General features: G+C 38.5%; 3 protein-coding genes across 4 annotated transcripts in view; 1 reads left to right on the forward strand and 2 right to left on the reverse strand.

The window, feature by feature from the left end:
- LOC130613997 (homocysteine-responsive endoplasmic reticulum-resident ubiquitin-like domain member 2 protein) overlaps positions 1-6,076 on the forward strand; it is a 46,834-nt gene extending 40,758 nt beyond the window's left edge. Inside the window, exons 5-7 of one of the 2 annotated variants that reach the window (XM_057435376.1) lie at positions 2,007-2,234; positions 4,460-4,854; positions 5,152-6,076. In XM_057435376.1, the coding sequence (XP_057291359.1) occupies positions 2,007-2,234; positions 4,460-4,854; positions 5,152-5,339 (811 nt within the window). In that variant the 3' untranslated portion in view covers positions 5,340-6,076. The remainder of the gene's footprint in view (positions 1-2,006; positions 2,235-4,459; positions 4,855-5,151) is intronic. The other variant, XM_057435377.1, reaches the window with a different exon arrangement.
- A 1,240-nt stretch (positions 6,077-7,316) lies between these two features.
- On the reverse strand, positions 7,317-10,074 carry LOC130613458 (uncharacterized). The gene is made up of 2 exons (XM_057434799.1): positions 9,947-10,074; positions 7,317-9,897 (listed from the first exon to the last, which is right to left on the reverse strand). The coding sequence occupies exons 1-2, from the start codon at positions 10,072-10,074 to the stop codon at positions 7,317-7,319; spliced, it is 2,709 nt and encodes a 902-aa protein (XP_057290782.1).
- Positions 10,075-11,739: 1,665 nt separating this feature from the next.
- Positions 11,740-14,034, reverse strand: LOC130613459 (uncharacterized). Its single transcript, XM_057434800.1, has 4 exons — positions 13,923-14,034; positions 13,483-13,832; positions 12,481-13,273; positions 11,740-11,774 (listed from the first exon to the last, which is right to left on the reverse strand). The coding sequence occupies exons 1-4, from the start codon at positions 14,032-14,034 to the stop codon at positions 11,740-11,742; spliced, it is 1,290 nt and encodes a 429-aa protein (XP_057290783.1).
- Positions 14,035-21,433: the final 7,399 nt, after the last annotated feature.

Raw genomic sequence — 21,433 nt, forward strand, 5'->3', positions numbered from 1 at the left:
ACCCAAAAACGTAAAAAACCTAAATTTTCCCCCAAAATGTCAACAATCCTTGTATGTAAAATAAGGATTTACAAAAAACCAGTCAAAACAGAGCAATAAAAATAAGCACACGCACACACGTGGTATTGCATGTAGCCTCCTTCCATGAATGTGTACACGAAATGTGAGAAAAATATACTCTCTATGAGCGTAAAAATGTCCTCGCACTATCCTAAAAAGTTTAGTGAGTCTTGGAAGATTTTGTGGTTTGTTACATCTCTATAATAATAGCCGTCGTCTGTCTGCCTCTGCGCGGACCCCCCGCTGAGTTAGAAAATTATGTTACGGAAACACGAATATCAAATGCGATATATTTTTATCCACTTTGTTGCGGCAGGTAAATATAAACGACGGGCGAACCCGTGGATTTTTCCACGGGCAACGACTAGTCTCTTTAATAATAGCCGAATTCCGTCTGTCTGTCTGTCTGTCCGCGAAAGACGCGTCCTGTTACGGAAACACGAAATGAGATATATAAAGGACAGGGGACCCCGTGAATCTTTTCACGGGTAAACGACTAGTCTCTTTAATAATAGCCTTATTTTGTCTGTGTGTCCGCGAGAGGCGCGTCCCGTAACGGAATCACGAAATTTTTATAATGAGCACCAATACCAAATGCGATATATTTTTGTCCACTTTGTTGCGACAGGTGAATTTAAAGGACGGGCGAACCCGTGGATTTTTCCACGGGCTAACGACTAGTCTATATTATAATACCTGTATGCGTCTGTCTTTCACGCAAAATGGTACCGCAAGTAGCAAGACGCACGCAATGTGATATAAAGAGAACGGGCGAACCCGTGGATTTTTCCATGGTCTACCGACTAGTATTCTATGATTCATGCTCAAATCAGATCCCTAAGTAAGAGGACTAAGGTGGCTGTAAATAGCTAAATAAGAGGAATACCAACATAACTCTTAGGTTAAGACAACCAGTTAAATATAGTTAAACTGGGAATACTTAGCTAGGTATATAGCTAGCTATTTATACTTAGTAAAACACAATTTAAAGAAAAAGTAGATATGGCTACATAAATTATGATCATAGCCATATTTACTTTCTAAGTTATTTAATACAACAGAATAGTCATGTAAAAATTACGAGATGAGTTAACAAACCAGAGTTTTTCGTCCAGCAAAATTGGTTGGTAGCCAAACAGCTTAGTGTAGCATTTTGAATTTTATATTAGGTACGCAGCAGGGGAACATTAATTATGCAAAAGCCCTTTTATGTAAACAAACAAACGCGGAAAGATACAAAACTTTCAAATGGCTTTTTTCTGAAAAATGCGAGTTTACTTGACAATTTGAATTGTGCTACATAAAAATGTACTACGTAGCTCTAGCTTAAAAAAAAATTTTACTCTTACTGAATTCTAAACCACTTCAAACTCTTGCTTTCACTTCTACTGCCAATAGCTTCTAACTTCACTTTTCTACTTCTACTTTTACCCTTTTAATATTCTACTTAACTCCACTCCACTTCTCCGCTTTGACTTTGCTTGCTTTCACTGTCCGCACTACTTTCATGACGAAGGGATCGTTACATTTATTTAACGTTCGAAAGTCAGCCGTTAAAATAGTTTAAGCAAATCAAATTGAATCGTTTTAATCACGTGACGTAAACAAAGTAAACCCGCGGTCTTATTTTTGCCGAAATGAAAAGAAAATTTCGGCTAGTTCAAAGGAAAATGAACACATCCAATTTGCCTGTCACAGACACACGGTGACACTCTTCCTATTATAATAAGAGATTTTAGACCTTAGACCTGAAAATTATTAAATTATAGATCGAAATTATAAGGATTTGATAGAGATTTTTAGGGGTAGGCATGCAGCATTGAAAAAAAGTTTTGGACAAGACATATCCAGATTGTCATTATTAAGACTCAGTTCCGTTAATGTATTTGCATTCCTACGGCCCTGCATGCTTAGGTTGTTATGTTTGGGTTTTTTTTTTATTTCAGGCCCTACAGATTCAATTTCCTTATAACTATTGCCGTTATTTTCAGATCTCTTTCTGAAATGAACTCGCCGTTGTCATCAGCAACATCTATGCCAGATTTAGCTGAGTGGTATCAACACAGCATGCATAACCCATGGTCACGTTATCACATGCATATGCAACAATATTACCAACACTGGCAACAATGGCATAATGCTATGCACAGCGGACAAAATCCATACAATCAAATGTAAGTAGCTTTTTTCAATACTTTACGTGGCGAAAAGAGTTGTAAGTTAAATAAGTTACATCAACTTTGAAAAACTTCAGACGTTTTTATTTTCAGACAACTGTGCGTGCGAAACTTTAATTGTCCGAATTTTTATATGTCCGATTTTTTTAATATCCGAACTTTTTAATATAGTGTGTTTTTAGTTTTTATTTCTATTAAATAATTTGGTTACCAACCTTTATGTGATGAAACCAGTTAATGCTCAATGAATTATTGGCTTTATGATAATTTGAGAATTCCCAACAGCTCGTAATCAAGAGATTCAATAACATTCGGCGAATCAGAAGTAATTGATCACGAGCTCGAAACAGAGAACCCATTTTCAGATTCAGACTAAGCACCTTGTATTTTAGTAGCTGTGGAACACACAGCTTCTAGTTTCGGCTGAAAGCTCGAACAAAATCCTGATCTTCTAGGATTTAAGTGAAGATATGCGTATCTCGGACGCGGTTCGTAAAATTGACGTTTAATCTGCCATTTTAAAAGCTGCATAGCTCAGGTTTAAAAAAGAAGATATAAACACAATTTAATAAGGGAATAACCAACAAATCAATAAGAATGACAAAAGTTATTAATATTTCGTTAGTATATCAACCAACTTTTTCAAACGAATACTTTACAATTTGGTAAAATCTAGAATATATACTATTAAAAACGTTGCCTTGGTAACATAAAAAGGCAAGCAATTAAAAACAATAAAATATATTATCACCAACTAGATGGTTTCTACAGCGTTCACTTATTAAGAGGATGGTTTCTCTCTGTCCGTACGTTTTTCCGGTTCCAATCGTGGGTTCCGTTTAGACCGCAATGCTGCGTCACCAACGTTCCTATCCAAAACTTTTCCTTCTCCAACAATAACGAATCAATTTTACCCTTCGTAAGATTTTCAACATTATTAACCACGTCAATTATCCTGTAATGGCTAACTAAATTTAAAGGCTAATTATCAGTTCACCCTGACAGGTCAAGTTATGGTTAAGAAGTATCTAGTAGCATTTTTTCACTTATGTATAATGTAAATTATAATCTGCATGCAAAAACTAGGTTTTAATTTCAAGATCAAATTAAGATGCCTTCACTGAAAATTAAAGTTTGTAATAGGCTGGTAGGTCTACGACTTATTGCATGCTTATTTTGCCTGTCGATTTGCGCAAAAGATCTTGGGAATATATACAACACCACATCACAATGTAACTAGTCTTAAATTGCTCAGATTTGTAGAAATTTTCTGCAGACCATGTCTCAAAGGGTGTTCTATTGGACTAGCCTTCAACCCATAAAACAACGGTTGACTATCGCAGATATCTTTAGATTTTCGCCCATGATATATCTTGTCATCCTTTTTCAGGCGTCCTTGGCACAAAATAACAATTCGGTTACCAGTTTAAATAAAATATGCATATTATTATTGAGCTCGCTGCTCAGTGACTAAACAGGAGGGTTCTACAATTTAACCACCCTGTTTAATTTTTTCTCTGTAAAACAAGCACCAAGCATTAGTTATGCTACCTAAATTGCAATGTCAACCTTTTGCTGCCTTAATGTATTTTTTATCTTCCATGCTTTAAAGTGTTTTCTCGATGCTGTATATATTTTATTGACATAAACCAGCTCTTATTCAGGGATTTTGTTTTATTAAAACATGCTTTTACTGGTACAACTTTTAACTTTTATTAGAAACCTTATTTACTTAAAAAAATGATGTAACTTTTCTATTTCATTATGTTTCAGTCTTGCGTTTGTGAAAAGTAATAAAAACGATTTTTAGTAATCAGTCTAGCATCAGCTGTTGCAAATGCTAGGCAAGCGAGGCTTTTTATTGGTTTGCAATACGTTGATAATTAGAAATAGGCTTTGTGTATTCTCAGTAACAAAAACAACCCACCTCCGTTATAACATTGGTTCCACAGCTTCATAGCTGTGCAGCTATCTTGTTTTAGAGTGTGATACAGGTAGATTCTTCTTTGTGCTTTGTTTCGTTTCCATCATAAAATCAATTTTGTTAAAGTATTCAATTGTCCGAAATCGTTGAAATAGTGTTGTCCTAACTTTTTCAAAGTAAATGTACTTTGCGAAAGCAGTAATCATGCAAATCCCATTTCCTTATTTGCTTTTTTTATACAGTGATGTCTTCAGCTATATATACTTGTTTATAATCTGGTTTGTTTTGTTTTTGATAGATCGCAAGGATTCTCCATGCCCCCATCACGTGCTGCAACGACTCCGAACGTTCCACTTTCACCAGGAGTTGCTGCACCACAAGAACCACCTCAAGAACTTGCACCACAAGAACAACAACAAGCGCAGCCGGGCAACCCACAAAATGAAAACATTCGTATGAACGCTGGTGTAGGCGGTCCTATGGTTCAAGAGGATGAAGAGGAAAATGATAACCCTCGAAATCGGGATTGGCTGGACTGGCTGTACATGTCTTTAAGACTGTTAATGTTCCTCAGCATTATATATTTTTATTCTTCTACAAGTAGATTTTTGATGGTTACTATACTCGGATTTATTGTGTACCTGTATCAGGGTGGTTGGTTTACACCGAGGAGGAGAGTGGAAGGACAGCCAGGTAAAATTTTTAATGAATGTGTATTAAAGGGCCAGATTACGTCTCTTTCATGTGGACAGAACGACAAGTAGATTTATTGTTCGAATTATAACTAATTTGTTTTTCTTTTTTTTAAAACGTATGACTGTCTTTAAATTTTGTTGGTACAAAAAGTGTGATGCCACTTTTTCGTTACGGCAGCAAACTTACAATGATTACAACAAGACTCTTTATGTTCTTGCAATATTTTTAAAATTATTTAGCCTCCCAATTTAAGATCAGTATTGAATTTTTATTATTGTTTTTTTCGTATTATAGATCCTGTTCCAGAACAGCCAAATCAGCAAGATAATGAAAATGTCGATTTTTACCAAGAGAATACTTCAAATAATAATCAAAATGCGGATCCACCACGCCCATCGGCATTCCGTATTTTATGCACTTTTTTTGTATCTTTCGTAACCTCAATTATACCAACCGTTCCCGAGGCGCTGCAACAACCATAGTAAAACGCATTACAAGGCGTATCAATTACGTGTGTTCACTTTATCAAACGTGCAACAAAAAATTAAAAACGACTTGTCCGTCTATTAACTTTTTTAATCTGAGGTTTTTTGTTACAGGTTCATTTTCAGGGTGGTAGCCACCTTGGTCAAGTCGTGGTATTTGCTACATTTTTAGTGGAAGTCGGGAATAATTGTTATTGTGATCTCTTGTTTCTAAATTAGTACTAGACTTAACATTAATTTATGGTATAAAACATTTTCATTATACACCCAGCATTCCCACAGTGTTTTGGTAAAAGTCGGGGAATTTCATTTAGAGTTTAATGATATGGTTGCTATTGGTGAAGGTTTTTTCCAGTGACAAATCGCAACCACTTTGTCGTAGTGCATTATTCATATATATGCTCTACCAAAACTTTTTCGTTATTCGAAGTTTCGCTTGATTAAATTTTGTGATAAAAAAAATTGATCTCGTTCCCGTGGTACTCTTTTCACCTTCACTGCGTTAATATCGCTCGACTATATCTTTATAGCGATAACCCAAGGTTTGTTACCCCAATGACGGTTCGCTAAACATTTATCTTAACATTTATATAATTTATGCATTATTATAATATTCAAACGACAATACTTATTAATGATGTAAAGTTCATATGACGTTTATATTTTCGTCACGGTTGTAGTTGTCATAGTGAAAAAAGACATGCCTCTTGCTTATTACCAAGGTTAAGCCGAAAGTCCACTTCAATCTTTTAGCACGTCAGTTCACGGCGTACGCATCAAATATTGCGCCATATTTAGGAGCGTTTTTGCACGCGCTCATCGTTTTGAAAGTCAAAACCATTGACTTTTTTCAGAGCGCTGTGAGTATATTAAAGTAAGTTCATGATTTTGAACATCGAGTTTGCTTGAATCGCCGCCAATTTGAATTTATGCGCGCATTTCTGTTTTCAGTGGACATATAGCGTTGCTTGGACGCACGACCGCACAGCGTAAGTACGTCGTGCTTTGCGAACAAGGTGGACTTCCGCCTTTATGCTAGTCTGAAAGCGTAAAAGAATTTGAACAAGCTCACTTACAAGGATTAACAGTTGGTCACGAAGCCTTTCCGTGCTCAGGCCTCCAAACGCTGTAATATCGCCTTATTCGGCCTCTACACGTGATAACGTGCTTCCAAGCGCCCAGATAGGTGGCTATCGTGTTATTCCTCCCAGTGTCAATGGACTACGACGCCTCCAGTCTTTTTCCCTGGCGCCTTTAAACGCCGGCCAATTGCGTACTCAGGCCTTGAAGAGATAACTTCTTACAGTCCAATAACGGCCGCGGACGTAAATCACCTCGTTCCAAACGCGCAGATAGGTAGCTATCGGCCTATTCTCCCAAGTCCCAATAATAAGAGCTCTACACGTAAATCACGTCGTTTCAGGCGCTGGGACAGGTAGCCATAGGTCTACTCTTTTCTGTTTCAATGAACTACGACGGCACAATTCGTTTTCCTTGGGACAAGGAATTTAGAAAGCCCCCAACTGCGTGCACAGGCTTCCAAAGGCTGTAACAGACTTTTATGGCCTAATAACGGTCGTGGACGAAAAACAATGTGAAAAGTGCGCGAAAAAACTATAAGAACCCAATTAAAATTAATGTGACGTGACGGGTCTCCATCTCCGAGACGGATCTTCATCGTTTGTGTTCAAAACACTCCCCACCAGTGAGTACTCGTCTACGAACGACTGTCCATCTAGTAACGCCTTATTTGATATAATTGATTATCTTGCTTACGTCGGACTCGTTAAAGATGTCGTTTATGTACGTCGTTTATGTACGTCATTCCGATTTCTTCATCATCGCTTTGCAATATCGTTTGCCCAAGATTTATCATCGAATTTTACAACGTCGTTGTTGTTTCTTCACGAATTATGTACACCTATAAAGAACACAATTCACCGTTGTATGCGAAGCATAGTTCAGGTGACATTTTCATTTAGCACTGCGTTCCAGTAACGCAAGTGATCGGATGGGACGAATGTAATTTTCATCAGCAGTTTTCACTTCTGCAACCCTGTTGATGCCATCGCTGCCAGAAAAGATTTTCGCAATGCGTCCCAGCGGCCAATGATTTTTCAAGACGTTCTGGTCTCTAACTATCACGAGATCTCCTTCCTTAATTTGGTCGTCGTTTGTATTCCATTTAGCACGTGTTGTCAAAGAAGGCAGGTATTCCTTTCTCCATCTATTCCAAAACATATTTGAAGCAGCCTGTACGGCTCTCCATCTTTTACGATCGTCGAGGTCTGTAAATACAGAATCTACAGGTATATTTTGCGACGCTCTTCCAATGAGAAAATGATTTGGCGTTAGTGCTTGGTAGTCATCTGCGTCACTGCTGATAGAAGTCAACGGTCGGCTATTGATGGTTGCTTCTACTTCAGTCAAGAATGTACGTAACTCTTCTTCGGTGAAAACGCTATCACGAACTATCACTTTCAACGCTCGTTTAGTGATTTTCACCATAGATTCCATCGCTCCATTCATCCATGGTGAAAATGGTGGGTTGAACTTCCATTCGATACTATTCTTTGTTAACTCTTTTCGAAGTTTTGTCTCATTCAGATTCGTTACCAGCTCTCTTAGTTCACGATCTGCGCCGACGAAGTTGGTTTCGTTGTCGCTGGTGATTGTTTTGGGGTTTCCTCTTCTTGAGATAAAACGTCGAAGTGCAAGAATGAAACTATCTGTCGATAAATCTCCAGCTAGCTCAATGTGAACGGCACGTGACAATGCTCCATAGCTTTTCACGGTTCCAGATGAAGCTGTTGTCCTCTTACTTCTCTTGACAATCATTGGACCAAAGTAATCTACTCCAGATCGATTAAATGGTGGTTCACCTACAGCAAGACGATCGATTGGTAGATCTCCCATAAGTGGTGATATTGGCTTGACTTTCTTTGATTTACAGTATGTACATGCATTTATCAAATTCTTCACATAGGATTTTCCAGTCGGAATCCAAATATTTTGTCTTGATAGTGCTAGTGTGGCGTTTTGTCCAACATGGAAGTTTGTATGATGAATGTGTTGAATTATGAGTCGTGCAATGTGGTGTTTCGGCGAGATTATCACTTGGTGCTTCGACTCAAATGGTATATCGATTAAACCAATTCTTCCTCCAACACGAATCAAATTGTTCTGCATCATTGGTCTCAAAGCTACAAGTGGTGATCTTTTTGGTAGTTCCTTGTGTGATTGTAGGTTTTCGAATTCTGATGGGTAGGATTCTTGTTGTGAGATGCTATACAACTGTAACTTTGTTGCTTCAATTTCATCAACGGTCAGGTAATCAAATTTTTCAGGTTCAGATCTTCCCCTTTTTAATAACAACCAATTTCGTTTTAATTTGATAATCCACGCAATGTGGCGACAGAGTTTTTGCCAATCGGAATAATTTTCCCATTTGATAAAGGATGTTTTCTCTGGTATTGCATTACTAGTTGACTGAAAGTTGGTAATATCTGCGTCTTCTTCACTTTGAATGACATTTTGGTTTTGGTCTGGCCAATTGCATTCTTCTTCGATTAAAAACGATGGACCGGTTAACCATCTGGAATTCTCGGTCGATGATAGTGGTACATATCTTGTAGCATTGTCTGCTGGGTTTAGAGTTCCTGGCACAAAACGCCACGAATTGACGTCAGTCGTAGTACGAATTTCATTGATGCGATTCATAACGAATACTGGAGATTTTCGGTTTTCATTCGAGATATATTTCAAAACTATTTGTGAATCTGTCCAAAATTTGGTACCGAGGTCCATGGAAAGACTACTCACTATTGATTCTCTCATTCTTGTAGCCAAGACAGCAGCTTGTAATTCTAATTTTGGTATTGTGAGAGATTTCGGATTCAACGGGGCGACTCTGGATTTTCCCATCACGAATGTTACATTGACGGTATGCGTATCTTGAATACGTAGATATGCGACAGCACCATATGATTGATATTGAATCAACTGATTATTGGATTGTAGTTTGAGCCATCGAGGAATGCTGATTGATGTTAGTTTCTCCAGTTCACTTCTCCAGCTCAACCACCTTGTTTTTAATTCGGTTGGTATTTCTTCATCCCAGTCTATTTTGGATTTCCACAATGATTGGATGATAAGTTTTCCTTCTAAAATGAATGGTGTTAAGATGCCAAGTGGGTCAAATATTGAACTTGTTAAACTTAATATACCTCTTTTAGTTTCAGGTGATGGCTTGTTGACAGCTTTGAATGTGAAATAGTCAGTATTCGGATTCCATAACATACCAAGTACTCTTTCAGTCGGTAATTTGTTTAGGTCTAGATTGACGTTGATTACGGTTTCGGTATTTGGAAAACACTTAAGAATTTCACAAGAATTTGAAAGCCATTTTGTTAAACGAAAGCCACAACTTTTCAAGGCTTCTGTCACGGTTTTTGCAATCGATACGGCTTCGTCTACTGTTTTCATGGAGTCCAGATAATCATCCATGTAAAACTTTTTCGTGATAGCGTCTACGATTTCGCGATCGTGGTCGATACTAGTTTGTCAAAGAGCGTAATTCGCGCAACAAGGTGAGTCTACTTCACCAAATAAATGTACTTGCATGGCAGTCATCAATGTTGTCGCTAGTGTCTTCTCCCCAAACGAAACGAAGAGAATCTTGTTCTATCCTTGATACTTTGACCTGATGAAACATTTTTTCAATGTCAGCCATAATTGCGTAACGATAAGTACGGAATGTGAGTAATACAGATATTAGGCAGCAAGTCTGGGCCGGGCAACAAGTTGTCGTTTAAAGACAATTAATTCTGATATATATCACAACCAAATCTCGGTAGAGGTTAAGGGAAATAGCAAAGCATGGTTTTTTTTGTTATGTGGTGTCATTCGTAAAGAGTGAGCCAATGACATAAATTTTTAGGATTTACGTACAGGGCACTTTGATTACACTCATAAGCGCAAGAAATGCACACAAATTTTGGTACTTATTACAAAAATACCACTGGGTTTGTTTACAAAAGAGAACAGTCTCGACGTTGTTTTATGTTGTTCTTACAGGTAGCTTAGCTACCCAGCTACATTAAGGATTAAACTAGCATTTATTACTTAATACTCAGTAAAATAGGTCAAGTTTAAATATTAATTTTTTTCGCTATAGCTAGCTAGACTAAGTATGAAAGGACAAGGCTGAGCTTTTTAGCTGGGTTTAAAATCAAAACTTAAGAGGAAAATTACATCGCAGTTTTTAAAATTATATTACACATACTACAGAACACCTGCGGGAAATCTCATTGTTCATCAAGTTACCCCATATGGGTAATATGGAAGATTTCTTCATAAAAAACCTCAGAAACCTTTTCAAGTGGATTACTTTCACATTAACAAAAATTGAAAATTTTTAAGATGAACTTTTGCGATTTTGTCATTTATAAGTTTTTAAATTTCTCGCTGGAAATTTATAAGGTTTAAAACCCATGTCGCACAGTAACTTTTTCGTCCTTATCATAATGTGATATACATAAGCTATGGAACAACTTTTGCAGGAAAAGAAAAACACATAAATAGAAAAAGGTTGTTATAAAAATAATATAAATTAATTTCAAACCGATTAGTCCCTGCAGCCATTTTGGTGTCAGCAGTATGAAAAACTATGCTAAAACCATAATAAGTAAAAGTCCTATTACTTCAGTAAAAATTGAAATAATGACTTGAAACTTAGTATTATATGTTTTTAGACCAGTTTGATGAAATGAACCCAAAAAATTTTTTTGCTACTATTATAGTTCTTGAGTTCCTGAATTTAGCCATTTTTGGGGACTCCGATAAACCTTTTTTGAAAGCATATTATTTTGACAAGCCATGTGTACAGATAACATTCAAAGTGATTCTCAGGATTTAAAATAATTCAAACAGATAAAATGTGTCCCAGGTTTAGGACCATATACCTTATCCAGCTCTATAAATACAAAGTTGTTAGAAGTTATTTTTTTGTCCACCTGGATCTGCAACACGTTTACTTGCACTAATCGCTCAGCCTGGTGCCACTCACAATTAATTTTTGAATATCTACAGGAACTTATTATGCAAAATGAAAAATGCTAAACAACTGTATTTGCTTTGCAGAAGTAACAATAGGCTTCATCATAAGTCCTGTGAATGTTGGTTGAAAAATGTATTATACCTTTATGCTATAAGCACTCCACTGGATTTGTAACACATTACACTAAGTGTCCTCCGTATGACACAGTTTACCCTTTACTAAGTCTTAACCTGGACAGAGACTTTACGTCTTCCGGCTCCAAGCGAATATTACTTCTGGCTATACTTTCCAAAATTTTGTTATTTCATAAAAGAAACCTGAAAATCTACAAATATTTATTTATGAAAAACAGGTTTCTGTTCGATAAAAGAAACCTGAACATTTGCAGAAATTTATTTATGAAATATAGGTTTCTGTTTGTCGTGACAACATATTTAACCAACATGCAATGCCTTGCACACCTAACTAGCTATATACTCAAGTCTTGACTGTTCACTGTTATGGGAGGTCCAAATTGCTAGCAAGTAGCTATCTTTATTTAAAATGACAGAATGCCTTGAAAAATCTTTTGTATAGCTAGCCTCATAAAACTAATATATTTAGCTCTTGTACTTTATCACTTAATTATTTAATAACAAATGTGCCCCTGAAGTGCTGGCATGGTATTAGCTAGGTAGCTTAAAATCACAAAATAAATATTATCCAGATGTCACCATCCCTCATCATCAGACATCAGAAAGGCGTTTCTGTTCTTTACTTCTCATTCTGGGGTACCTCAAATTCTTGTAAATCCAATGAAAAAAAATTACTAAGACTTTCTCTCCTTTCCCTTGCACGACTCATGGCATTTCTCAGCATGTCTTCAGTTCGAAGCCACGATTCCTTAGCTTCAACTGCGTCTCGTTCACAAGTTTCAGCGCTAGCCAATGCGATGGACAACGTCGAGGAACCCTGGGTAACTTTGAAAAAATGTGGTTCTGCCTTATGATTTTCAGATTTTTGCTGCTGATATCAGCATATTTTAGCCCTTGAGTGCCACACCTCCGTATATATAGGAGTTAATTATCTTTAATGAAATACCTTTGTACTTTGCAGCTGCGTCAAAGACTACACGAACTTTTGCAGGCTTGTTAGGATGGACAACACCATGATGTGGTATGTAGTTGGTGATATTGGATGTTTGGTTTTTCTCAAAGTCTGAAAGCTTTCTCGCATGTCCAAGAGCGATATATTCCTTGACTTGTAATCTGTAATTTTCTGCTAAAATTGATTGCTTGCTCAGTTTTCTTTCGTTAGATTTCAGACGTTGGACTGCTAATTCCCTGTTGTATGGTAATTTTGGTTTCTCATCTTTCCACAATAAACCTACTTCAAAATGACCGTCTTTTATTTTCGTGGTCGACTTAAGTATGTGTGACGCATGTTTTTCGTCTTTCGTTAGTAGGTCTGGATGGAGTGGAGGCTTTGTTCCATATGACTCGATTTCCCAAAATCTTTCTACTGCTTTAGTGAGATCATACGTATCAGTTTCTAATCGATTAATATTGGTAAATATGTTTTTATTTTTCCCACCAAATAGGATCCAACCAAGTTGCGTTTTAACAGCTACTGGTTCGTTGTGTTTTCCTACTCGATAATCGTGTTGAATATGAAGTGATGGTGTATCAATTCCAATAAGTACTGTTACTCTGTCGTCGTGTAAGGTTGGTATATCGATGTCTTTTAAATGAACATATTTTTCTTTTAAATCTGCGATGTTTCGTTTTTTAGTAGGAGTGTTAAGATCTGGTACAACCCATGCTTTTTCGATTCTGATTTCTTCTTTTAGATTGGTAGGGTGAACATTAAATGATACGATTTTTGATTTAAACTTCTGTAAATTCGATAGGATCGTTGATACTCTTAACGGTTGCTCCTTCCCACCTTATCCAAGTTTCCGTGCTGTTTCTTCGCAAATTAAGGTGCTATCTGATCGACTATCTAGAATAGCGTTGGTTGTTACTGTTTTGTTGTTATGAGTTACGGTAACGGGATAACTTGAAGATAGGTGTCAGTTGTGGTACGAGATCGGGTGATTCTTGCCTCAGGTTCATTCTTTGTATCTTCATTTTCATTTTGTTGTGGCGTTCCTAAATTCAGCAGGGTGTGGTGACGTTTTCCACATTTATCTTCTCGACACCTCTTCCTAGATTTACATTTTATTTTGTGAGAAGGTGAAAGACAATTGAAGCAAAGTCCCTTTTCTAAAACAAACTTCCTACGATCTGCCATCGGTTTTGATTCGAATTCTCTGCACTTAAAAACAAAATGATTTTCTGAACAAATCCAACACTTCGTACTGCGTTCACTACCTGCACCTGTTGCAAATGTTCTCACTCTTTTCTCATCTCTCTTCGACTCCTTTCCTTTTTTAATCTTATTCTGTTCCTGATCTGCGATTAAATTTGCTATTGGATTGAATTGCTCTAATAACTTCCAACTCAATCATTTCTCAAAGTCAATCAAATTAATGCTATTCTCACTCGTAATTTTGCCTTTCGAAAATTTGTAAAACTGATTGCGAAAGTGATGAGGTAATCTAGCTACAGCCTTTGCTAAATTCTCAGTTGAATTAATAGCAGATTTGTAGCCCATGGAGATTAGCCAAGTATTATTAGAATTAAGAAGCTGCTGATATCGACGAAGAGATGTTCTGTCGCGAGGTGGTATTTGAGGAAGATCAAGAACGTTTTTTAATTTAAAGTATGATACAACACAAGGATTACCGAAGTCACGTTATAATGGTTTTAATGCAGATGCGTAAAATATGCCACTTGCACCAATCGATTACACCGTCTTCTTAGCCTCACCGTCCAATACACTAATCAACCTCTCCATCCTTGTGTTATCGTCAAAGAAAACCTTCAGGTGTACTCTAGATTTAAAGTTTTCCACAAACTCTGGCCATTTATTAGGTGAACCATCGAACCTAAACAGATCAATAACTGGTAGATTCCTTGATTCATACTCCCAACGAAGTACCCTAGCGGTAGTTATCGCATTCGCATCTTCTATAATGGTTTCTTGTCCTTCAATAAGATCGTCAATAAATTTATCAATCGGTTGATAACGAGATTTATCGATATTTTCCGGATTATTGAAGACATTTTTTTCGACATCTTTTAGTTCTGAACGGTTCGTTTTAGATTTATCCTGATTTAAACATGGAAGTAATTTAGTCTGATCTTTATATGAATGTTGATTGACTGACGAAGATGCATCAGACGGTATATCATCGATGTTGAAGAAGTGACGGCTTTTTGTTGAATGGTTTGATGAAGACGAAGAATGTGGTTTAGAATAATGTTTGTTGATGTCACTAGGAATAACGAAAGTAGTGTCGCTTTTAGGATGTTGTAGAGATGATACGTCTATCTGAGATGAAATATTTCTCTCTTCTCTGTCAATTCTGATATCTAATATTCGAAGGTTTTCGGTGGTTGGTACATAATAAGACGAGCTTTTCCTCTCTCTAAATATTAATGGCTGTGTAATTTGCGATCTAACGGACATATCTTCTGAAGCAACATGTTCTTCTATTATACTCTCTCTTAATCTGGCGATTTCAGCTTTATCTTTCACTACGTTCAACCTTTCTACTATTTCGTCTCTCTCTAGCATTTTCTTTTGTTCCAATATTTTAAGCTTTATCTCTCTCTTCCGTTCTAATAAATTTAACTTCCTTTTTAGCTTTTCCTCCGCAAGTTTCGCCTGTAACTGAGCCTCAGCAGATTCAGTCTTCCTCTGTAGGAGCAAGTTTAAAGATGATGTCGATTGGGACTTACTATGATGGCTTTTTTGACTGCTGCGAGAAGAGTGATGATATAAACTGGAATGCCTGGAAGATCTAGAGTGATTTGAAGGTGATCGATGCGACGACGAACGGTGACGTGAGTCCTGACTTCTGGCATTATCAATTTCTAAATTATCATCAGCGTTAGAATGTTAAAAATATTCCTCACAAACCGATTTTATTTGGTCGATTTTTATTTTTTGCTGTCTTAAAATGTTGGTTAGCAGCCTCACTCTCTTCCGTGGAGACCAGATTATTATGCTCAAAAGTTATTTGTTCAACTATTCCGAGTGTCTCATTAAGTTTATTTGACATGTTAACTATCTTTGAATCTTTATTTTGCTCTGTTAGAAGGAGTGATAAACGATTAATTATTTTAGTTATAATGCCAATATGACCACTTCGACTAGTCCTTAGAGAATTTACTTTTTCATTTAAAACTCCGGTTGAGTTAACGGTAGCTCTAACTCGAATCAATTGCTAATGTTTCTATCTATCTGCTACTAATGATGTTTCTAACACTAACGATCCATACAGATAAAGTGGTTAAAACAGATTAAATGATAAGATATGAAACACCCAGCCAGGACTGTGATAAATTTGTCAAGCGAAAGTTTACGGTAAAATAATAAATAAGAATCGGTAAATTATCGTGATGCGATGTAGATCGGTTCGACTACTATGAAATGTTTTGTGCGCGGACGATACACAAGAAAGCAGACGCAACTATGCGAACACACGGGGGCGGTAGAATAAAATACGGTACATCGGTCGGTCTAGTACAGTATGATGATGACGTTTCATAGCTTAAATACAAACAGAAAAAATACAAAGATACAAAAGGATAAGCACAACATATATAAATTCAAATATAGCCTGTGTCGATAGACATACTATTACACGTACAAAATAAAACATGAAACACTAACTATTGCGTTGTTTACTGCGCTTGCTTCCTTTTTGCTGCTTGAAGAAACTCTTTACGTTAAGATTTTAATCAAGAACTACGATATATTCGATTCTCACTTTTACCACACGCTTGTCCTATTAGTACGGAGATTAGAAACAATGCGAAAAGTGCGCAAAAAAACTATAAAAACCCAATTAAAATTAATGTGACGTGACGGGTCTCCATCTCCGAGACGGATCTTCATCGTTTATGTTCAAAACACCTTATCTTCTCGGATTTGTTCCAGATCATATAAAGACACCGGAAATGTGTGCCATGGCGGTTGGGGAGTATCCCGGGCTACTCGAGTTTGTTCTGGACCATTTTAAGACCCAAGACATGTGTATCAAGGCTTAACAAGGACCATGGCGATTCAAGCATGTTCCAGACTGTTTTGTTACCAGGGAAATGTATCACAGCATGGCTGGGGAGGAACCTGAGCTACTCGAGGACCATCGCTTGAGAAAAACGTGGAAGTATAGGATTAAGAGGGAGCTTCTTCCAGTAGCCTGGCATCCCGATAGAGTCATGGACTGGTGTTTTTCAGAGGACGAAAAGAATGATCTTGATATATTGTGGAGTTAAATTTAGTGGTTGGCCAATCGAATAGGGGGATTCCTCTACTCGATGAGCTTTTTATCCAGAGTATGAGCAGTTGAGTAGGGGCGAATGGACAAATAAACGATGAACGAACAATGCGATGAATGTGAAAAAATCCTCGATGAATACGACCGGTGCCTGCAATGCCAACGGAAGCTCCTTATACACGGCAAAATGCTGTGCTGGTCTTGTTACTACATGTATATCACGTATAACGGCGGCCACTGTCCATGTGCCCGACTCTAGTTGAGCCCCAATATTACCAAAATAAAAGGATGTTTAAATTTGGTACAGAGACTGCTAAATCAAAAGACTTTTATACCAAGGATGCTCCATTACATATCAAGAATGTGAACATTAAGAATATAGTGCTAAGTGATCTAATTAATACCAACAAAGGCAGGGATGAACGCGTTATTATTGGATATAAAAATGATGGCAAGATCAGTTATCTAACTATTAAAACACACAGGGATCTATATTCCAATGGCGTCTCGCGCTACGATGACGATAAAGAAAACTCACTTACCATGTCATTCGACATCTACGATAAATCCCGATGGCTGGAGAAGTTTAATACCATCATAGATAAAATACAAGCCTTGAAAGAAGTAAACTTTGATAACCAACCCGTTAAAAATGGTAAATATATTACCACAAAAGTGAAAGAATGGGAAGGCAAGATAAGACCGGATTTCAATCCTAAAGAAGTCCCTTCAAAGGAAAGCTGCAAGTGCCAGGCCATTTTCAAACTTGCGAGCATTTACAAGCATGGTTCAAAACATTATATGCAGATCACACTGGAAGAATGCAAGTATAAAATCGAGGAATTCAAGCCAACCATCTACTTGAATTCGGATGATGATTCGGATGATGAATTAATGCATTAGACAAAAAATGCTCTATATGGTTGTTCCCAACCATATAAACATGTTCATTACCGAATTAAAAAAGGAAGCCAAGGCGTTAGGTATCCGTAACATTTCAACCATGAATAAGGCCACCCTTATCGAGGCGATTCGTAAGGTTAAATACAAGGATGCTTTCACTCAAACCGATGGACCATACTGCGAACCATGTTCATTGATAGCATTGAATAAACGTCTTGAACAATATTCGAGAGACCCTAAGGAGAAGCGTAGACGAGTGAGATATGATGGAGATTTACTGATTGACGCAGATACTGGAGAATTGCTCAATTAATTTAGTATGTTGTTCAACATACTAGACCATGTATATTCTTATGAATACGCGGGTGGTTCCTCTAAGTACCGCTGACATACTGCGCACATTGAAGTTTTTTGAGCAGTTCATCTTTCGCCTCCTCACGCCCTTTCGCTACAAGCTGCTGTCGCTCCCGTTCGTTGATAGAGTCCACGATTTTGCGTGTTTGTTGTCTGATCTGCTCCTTCAGATCATATACTTCTGTTTTTCCTGTATGATTAGGCTGAACTCGTGGTCGCTAATCAAACAATTCTCCACAGCTCTCGATATCAAGTCAACGATAGAGTTTAATTTGGTTTCCGCCAGTAATCTTATGCTTTCATGCTTTTTACTCTTAGTATTCAGTCTCTTCCCAGCATTCCGTAGACCAGCTTGCCCCAACCCTACGGCAATCGTAATTCCACCCATGGCTGCGGCCAATGGTACACCAATTCTGGATATCATACTTCCAGCCCCAACACCCGAAGTAATGACACTTACGGCCAGCAGACCATGATCAGTGTATCTAACCCACGTACCGTGCATTTTAAACTTTTTGGCAAGCTTTTCCCGCTCTTTAATCTCATTACGTAGATATTGTTCCACTTCTTCGATCTTCTTCAGTCTATAGACTTGTAAACTGTCCTCCGTACCCCCCGGAGGTGCAGAAGGCAAAGGCGGGTAAAGCTTTATAATGTCTGTCATATTTATTCTATGAGTAAATGCATCGTTATTCCCATGAACAAGACATTCTTATCTTAGTGATACTCATCCGTGAGCATGAATTCCAGCCAGTCTGTTGAACCTTTAAGGGGAAGGTATACAGGGTTATCGAAACTCCACATCAACATATCTCCCCAGTTAGTTAACTCCTTTGTTGCAAGCAAATAGTATCTTGGATTTTTTTTCCATTAAGAAGGCATCTTTCCTCATCGAGTTGGTGGGAAGTGAGTTTCCATCGCTGGTAAACATCAGTCCTATAGTAGCTATCATGGTCGCCCTCGGTAAACATTGACTTGGTATCAAAATTATACCCCATAAGATCCGTGTTTTATCGACTATCGCAACATACCCCTTACTACTCTGACTTTACAGACTCCGTTTCTCAGTACGAAAAGTTTGATTCTGTCCCCTGATTGACCGTTGATGATATTCACCAAATCCTCCATCCTATACAGACCCTTCTCGATCAAGATGAGCGCTTCAAAATCCCCAACGCTAAAGTCCCCATCATTGGTCGACCCAGGCGTCGCTTTATAAATGTTATTTCGTTCTTTTTTTTGAAAAGGTTCAGCCATGTAGGTCGAATGCTGATCGACTTCAGGGCAATTTTTGTGTTCTGCTCTAGTCCTCAAATATCGTAGGTTTCTCCATATCCGTAACATGTAGCTGCTTCATGTTTCTTTAAGAAACATGAACATTTACTCGTATAACCCAAAGGCAAAGTACAAGTCCAACAGAGGTGAGTGGCCTCTCGGTGTAACTAACTTGGAGCATCAGGACCTCTACGTGTCTACGACTCAGCACATTTCCGTGGCCTTCCCACAGTTCACCAAGTACCCCATCAAAGTTCTCACTAAACTGTTGAACGATCATGTGAGTGTAAATTGGGAGGGGCAAGCCTTGGAGTATTTGAACATCCAGGTAAATTTCGCTTGTCATTGCGCAACAACGGCGTTGGGGATCTCTGCCAAGCACATGAGTGGCTCCATACCCCTCGTTCAATCCATTTTCAAATTCCACGTGTATTACCACATGAGACGTATTCTCGCGAGAATAAGGGTACCTATGCTATACGAAGGAGGCTTTTCCCACTACGAGAACCCCTACTTCACCTCGGGGTATGCGCAAATATGTCGTGAGTACGGTGCGATCCCGACGCTTTTTACAAGTTCAAAGCTCTGGTGTCATCGTTGACAAATGGTAGATGGTGGCCACAGGTTGATGGGGATTGGGCCAAATTTATCATCCCCACTAGCCAGGGTCTGACATCGGAGGGCCTGATGAAGATCAGCGAGAGTATTCGCGTTTACGTGATCTTGCTACTAGGATCCCAAGCGAGTGCCAAGGCCTCAATCCTAGACTCTAATGCCGATAACTTCACGGCTAGACAGATCCTCCTGCAGAAATTCGAGGCCATGGTTCAACGTGAGGAAAACGTAGGTCAAGACATCACCGAGTTTCAAAAGGTGCTCCAGTATGCACAGACTCCAGTAAATTTCGCCGTGATGTCCAGCGTAAACATGCTCCCCTCCAACATGGACCTCCGCATTGGAAAGATTTTGGGGTACAACAACAACGTTCTAATCGCGCCCTCTAACATAGGTGTAGGTGTGGAGCTAGATCTGAATAACATGGGCCATGCTGTCAAGCATGAGGCAGCCTTCACCACACCTCCTAGGCAGACTATCGAGTCGAAGAAAACCACACCTCGCCGTGACATCGCAGTGGGTGCGGCTGCTGCACCCCTTTCCAAAGAAGCCCACAGGCAGCACGAGGATACCAAGGCCACTGTTATCACGTTGGGAGTTGGACTGATCCTCGCATATATTTGGTGGAAGTAAGTCTAATTTGTTGATCAACAAATTAGACTTGAACTTGAACGACCTTTTTCCCCTCTTAGCCCCGACGTAAGCCACAACAATCCCCACAGCAGCAGCCATGACCATGTATAAATGCTTTGCTGCGAACTCTACGACTCTCGCTGCAACTCTGAAGAAGAACAAGCCCACGCTGCCAATAATCCCTGGAAGGGCTCCATCTGCTTTGCCTGCTAGGTACTTCAGGAATTTTCCGAGTCTTTCAAGCTTTTTCCGTATAAAATCTTCCCCACCCGTACTTCCTCCAGCACTACCTCCTCCAGCAGCACCTCCACCTCCCGTAACGGCGAGCACGATGGTTGAAATCAGGAGACCAACGGCGGAGACGATACTGGCTATAGTAATACCCTGCTCTTTGAACAGGATCCTGAGTTTTTCAACCGAAGTTTTATCATCCACCGCGATCTTCATCAATGTTTCCTTAATGTGTAGCAGCTGGCTCTGAGTGTCAGATGATAGTAAACCGTGCGCTTTTGCCATAGCCCCTTTTTGATCACGTAGTCGTTCCAGGTCCTCCTTGGCCTTGGCTATATCCCTGTCCCAGAAAGCTAGCTGTTCCTCGGATACTCCAGGTGCAGCTTTCTTGCTTTCGAGATGTTTCACCTTGGCCTCTACTTTATCTATCTGACTATCGTAGAAGATCATCTTGTTTTTCAGATTCCTCAGATTGCCTCTTAGCGTTTGAAGCTCGCGGTTTAACTCTCTTCTTTCACGCTCTTTGATATCCCTGCCAAAGGAAGTATCTTCGATCAGGCTCTCCGTGTCATCGAGCACGTTCTCAAGTAGCAGCAACATTTCAATCTCATCAGCCTTTTCATTGACATTATCCAATTCGTTCAGGAGTTTCTG

Source organism: Hydractinia symbiolongicarpus, chromosome 11 (genome assembly GCF_029227915.1).
Source record: "Hydractinia symbiolongicarpus strain clone_291-10 chromosome 11, HSymV2.1, whole genome shotgun sequence".
NCBI classification, from domain to species: domain Eukaryota; kingdom Metazoa; phylum Cnidaria; class Hydrozoa; order Anthoathecata; family Hydractiniidae; genus Hydractinia; species Hydractinia symbiolongicarpus.

Excerpts from the sequence above, each read along its gene's own strand:
- LOC130613458 (XM_057434799.1), bottom strand. The coding sequence starts at position 10,074 with ATGGCTGACATTGAAAAAATGTTTCATCAGGTCAAAGTATCAAGGATA. Across the intron at positions 9,898-9,946 it reads CATGCAAGTACATTTATTTG|TATCGACCACGATCGCGAAA; the intron begins GTGAAGTAGACT and ends TTGACAAACTAG.
- LOC130613459 (XM_057434800.1), bottom strand. The coding sequence starts at position 14,034 with ATGGGCTACAAATCTGCTATTAATTCAACTGAGAATTTAGCAAAGGCT. Across the intron at positions 13,833-13,922 it reads TTCGAAAGGCAAAATTACGA|ATCAGGAACAGAATAAGATT; the intron begins GTGAGAATAGCA and ends ATTTAATCGCAG. Across the intron at positions 13,274-13,482 it reads ATACAAAGAATGAACCTGAG|AAGTTTAAATCAAAAATCGT; the intron begins GCAAGAATCACC and ends TCGAATTTACAG.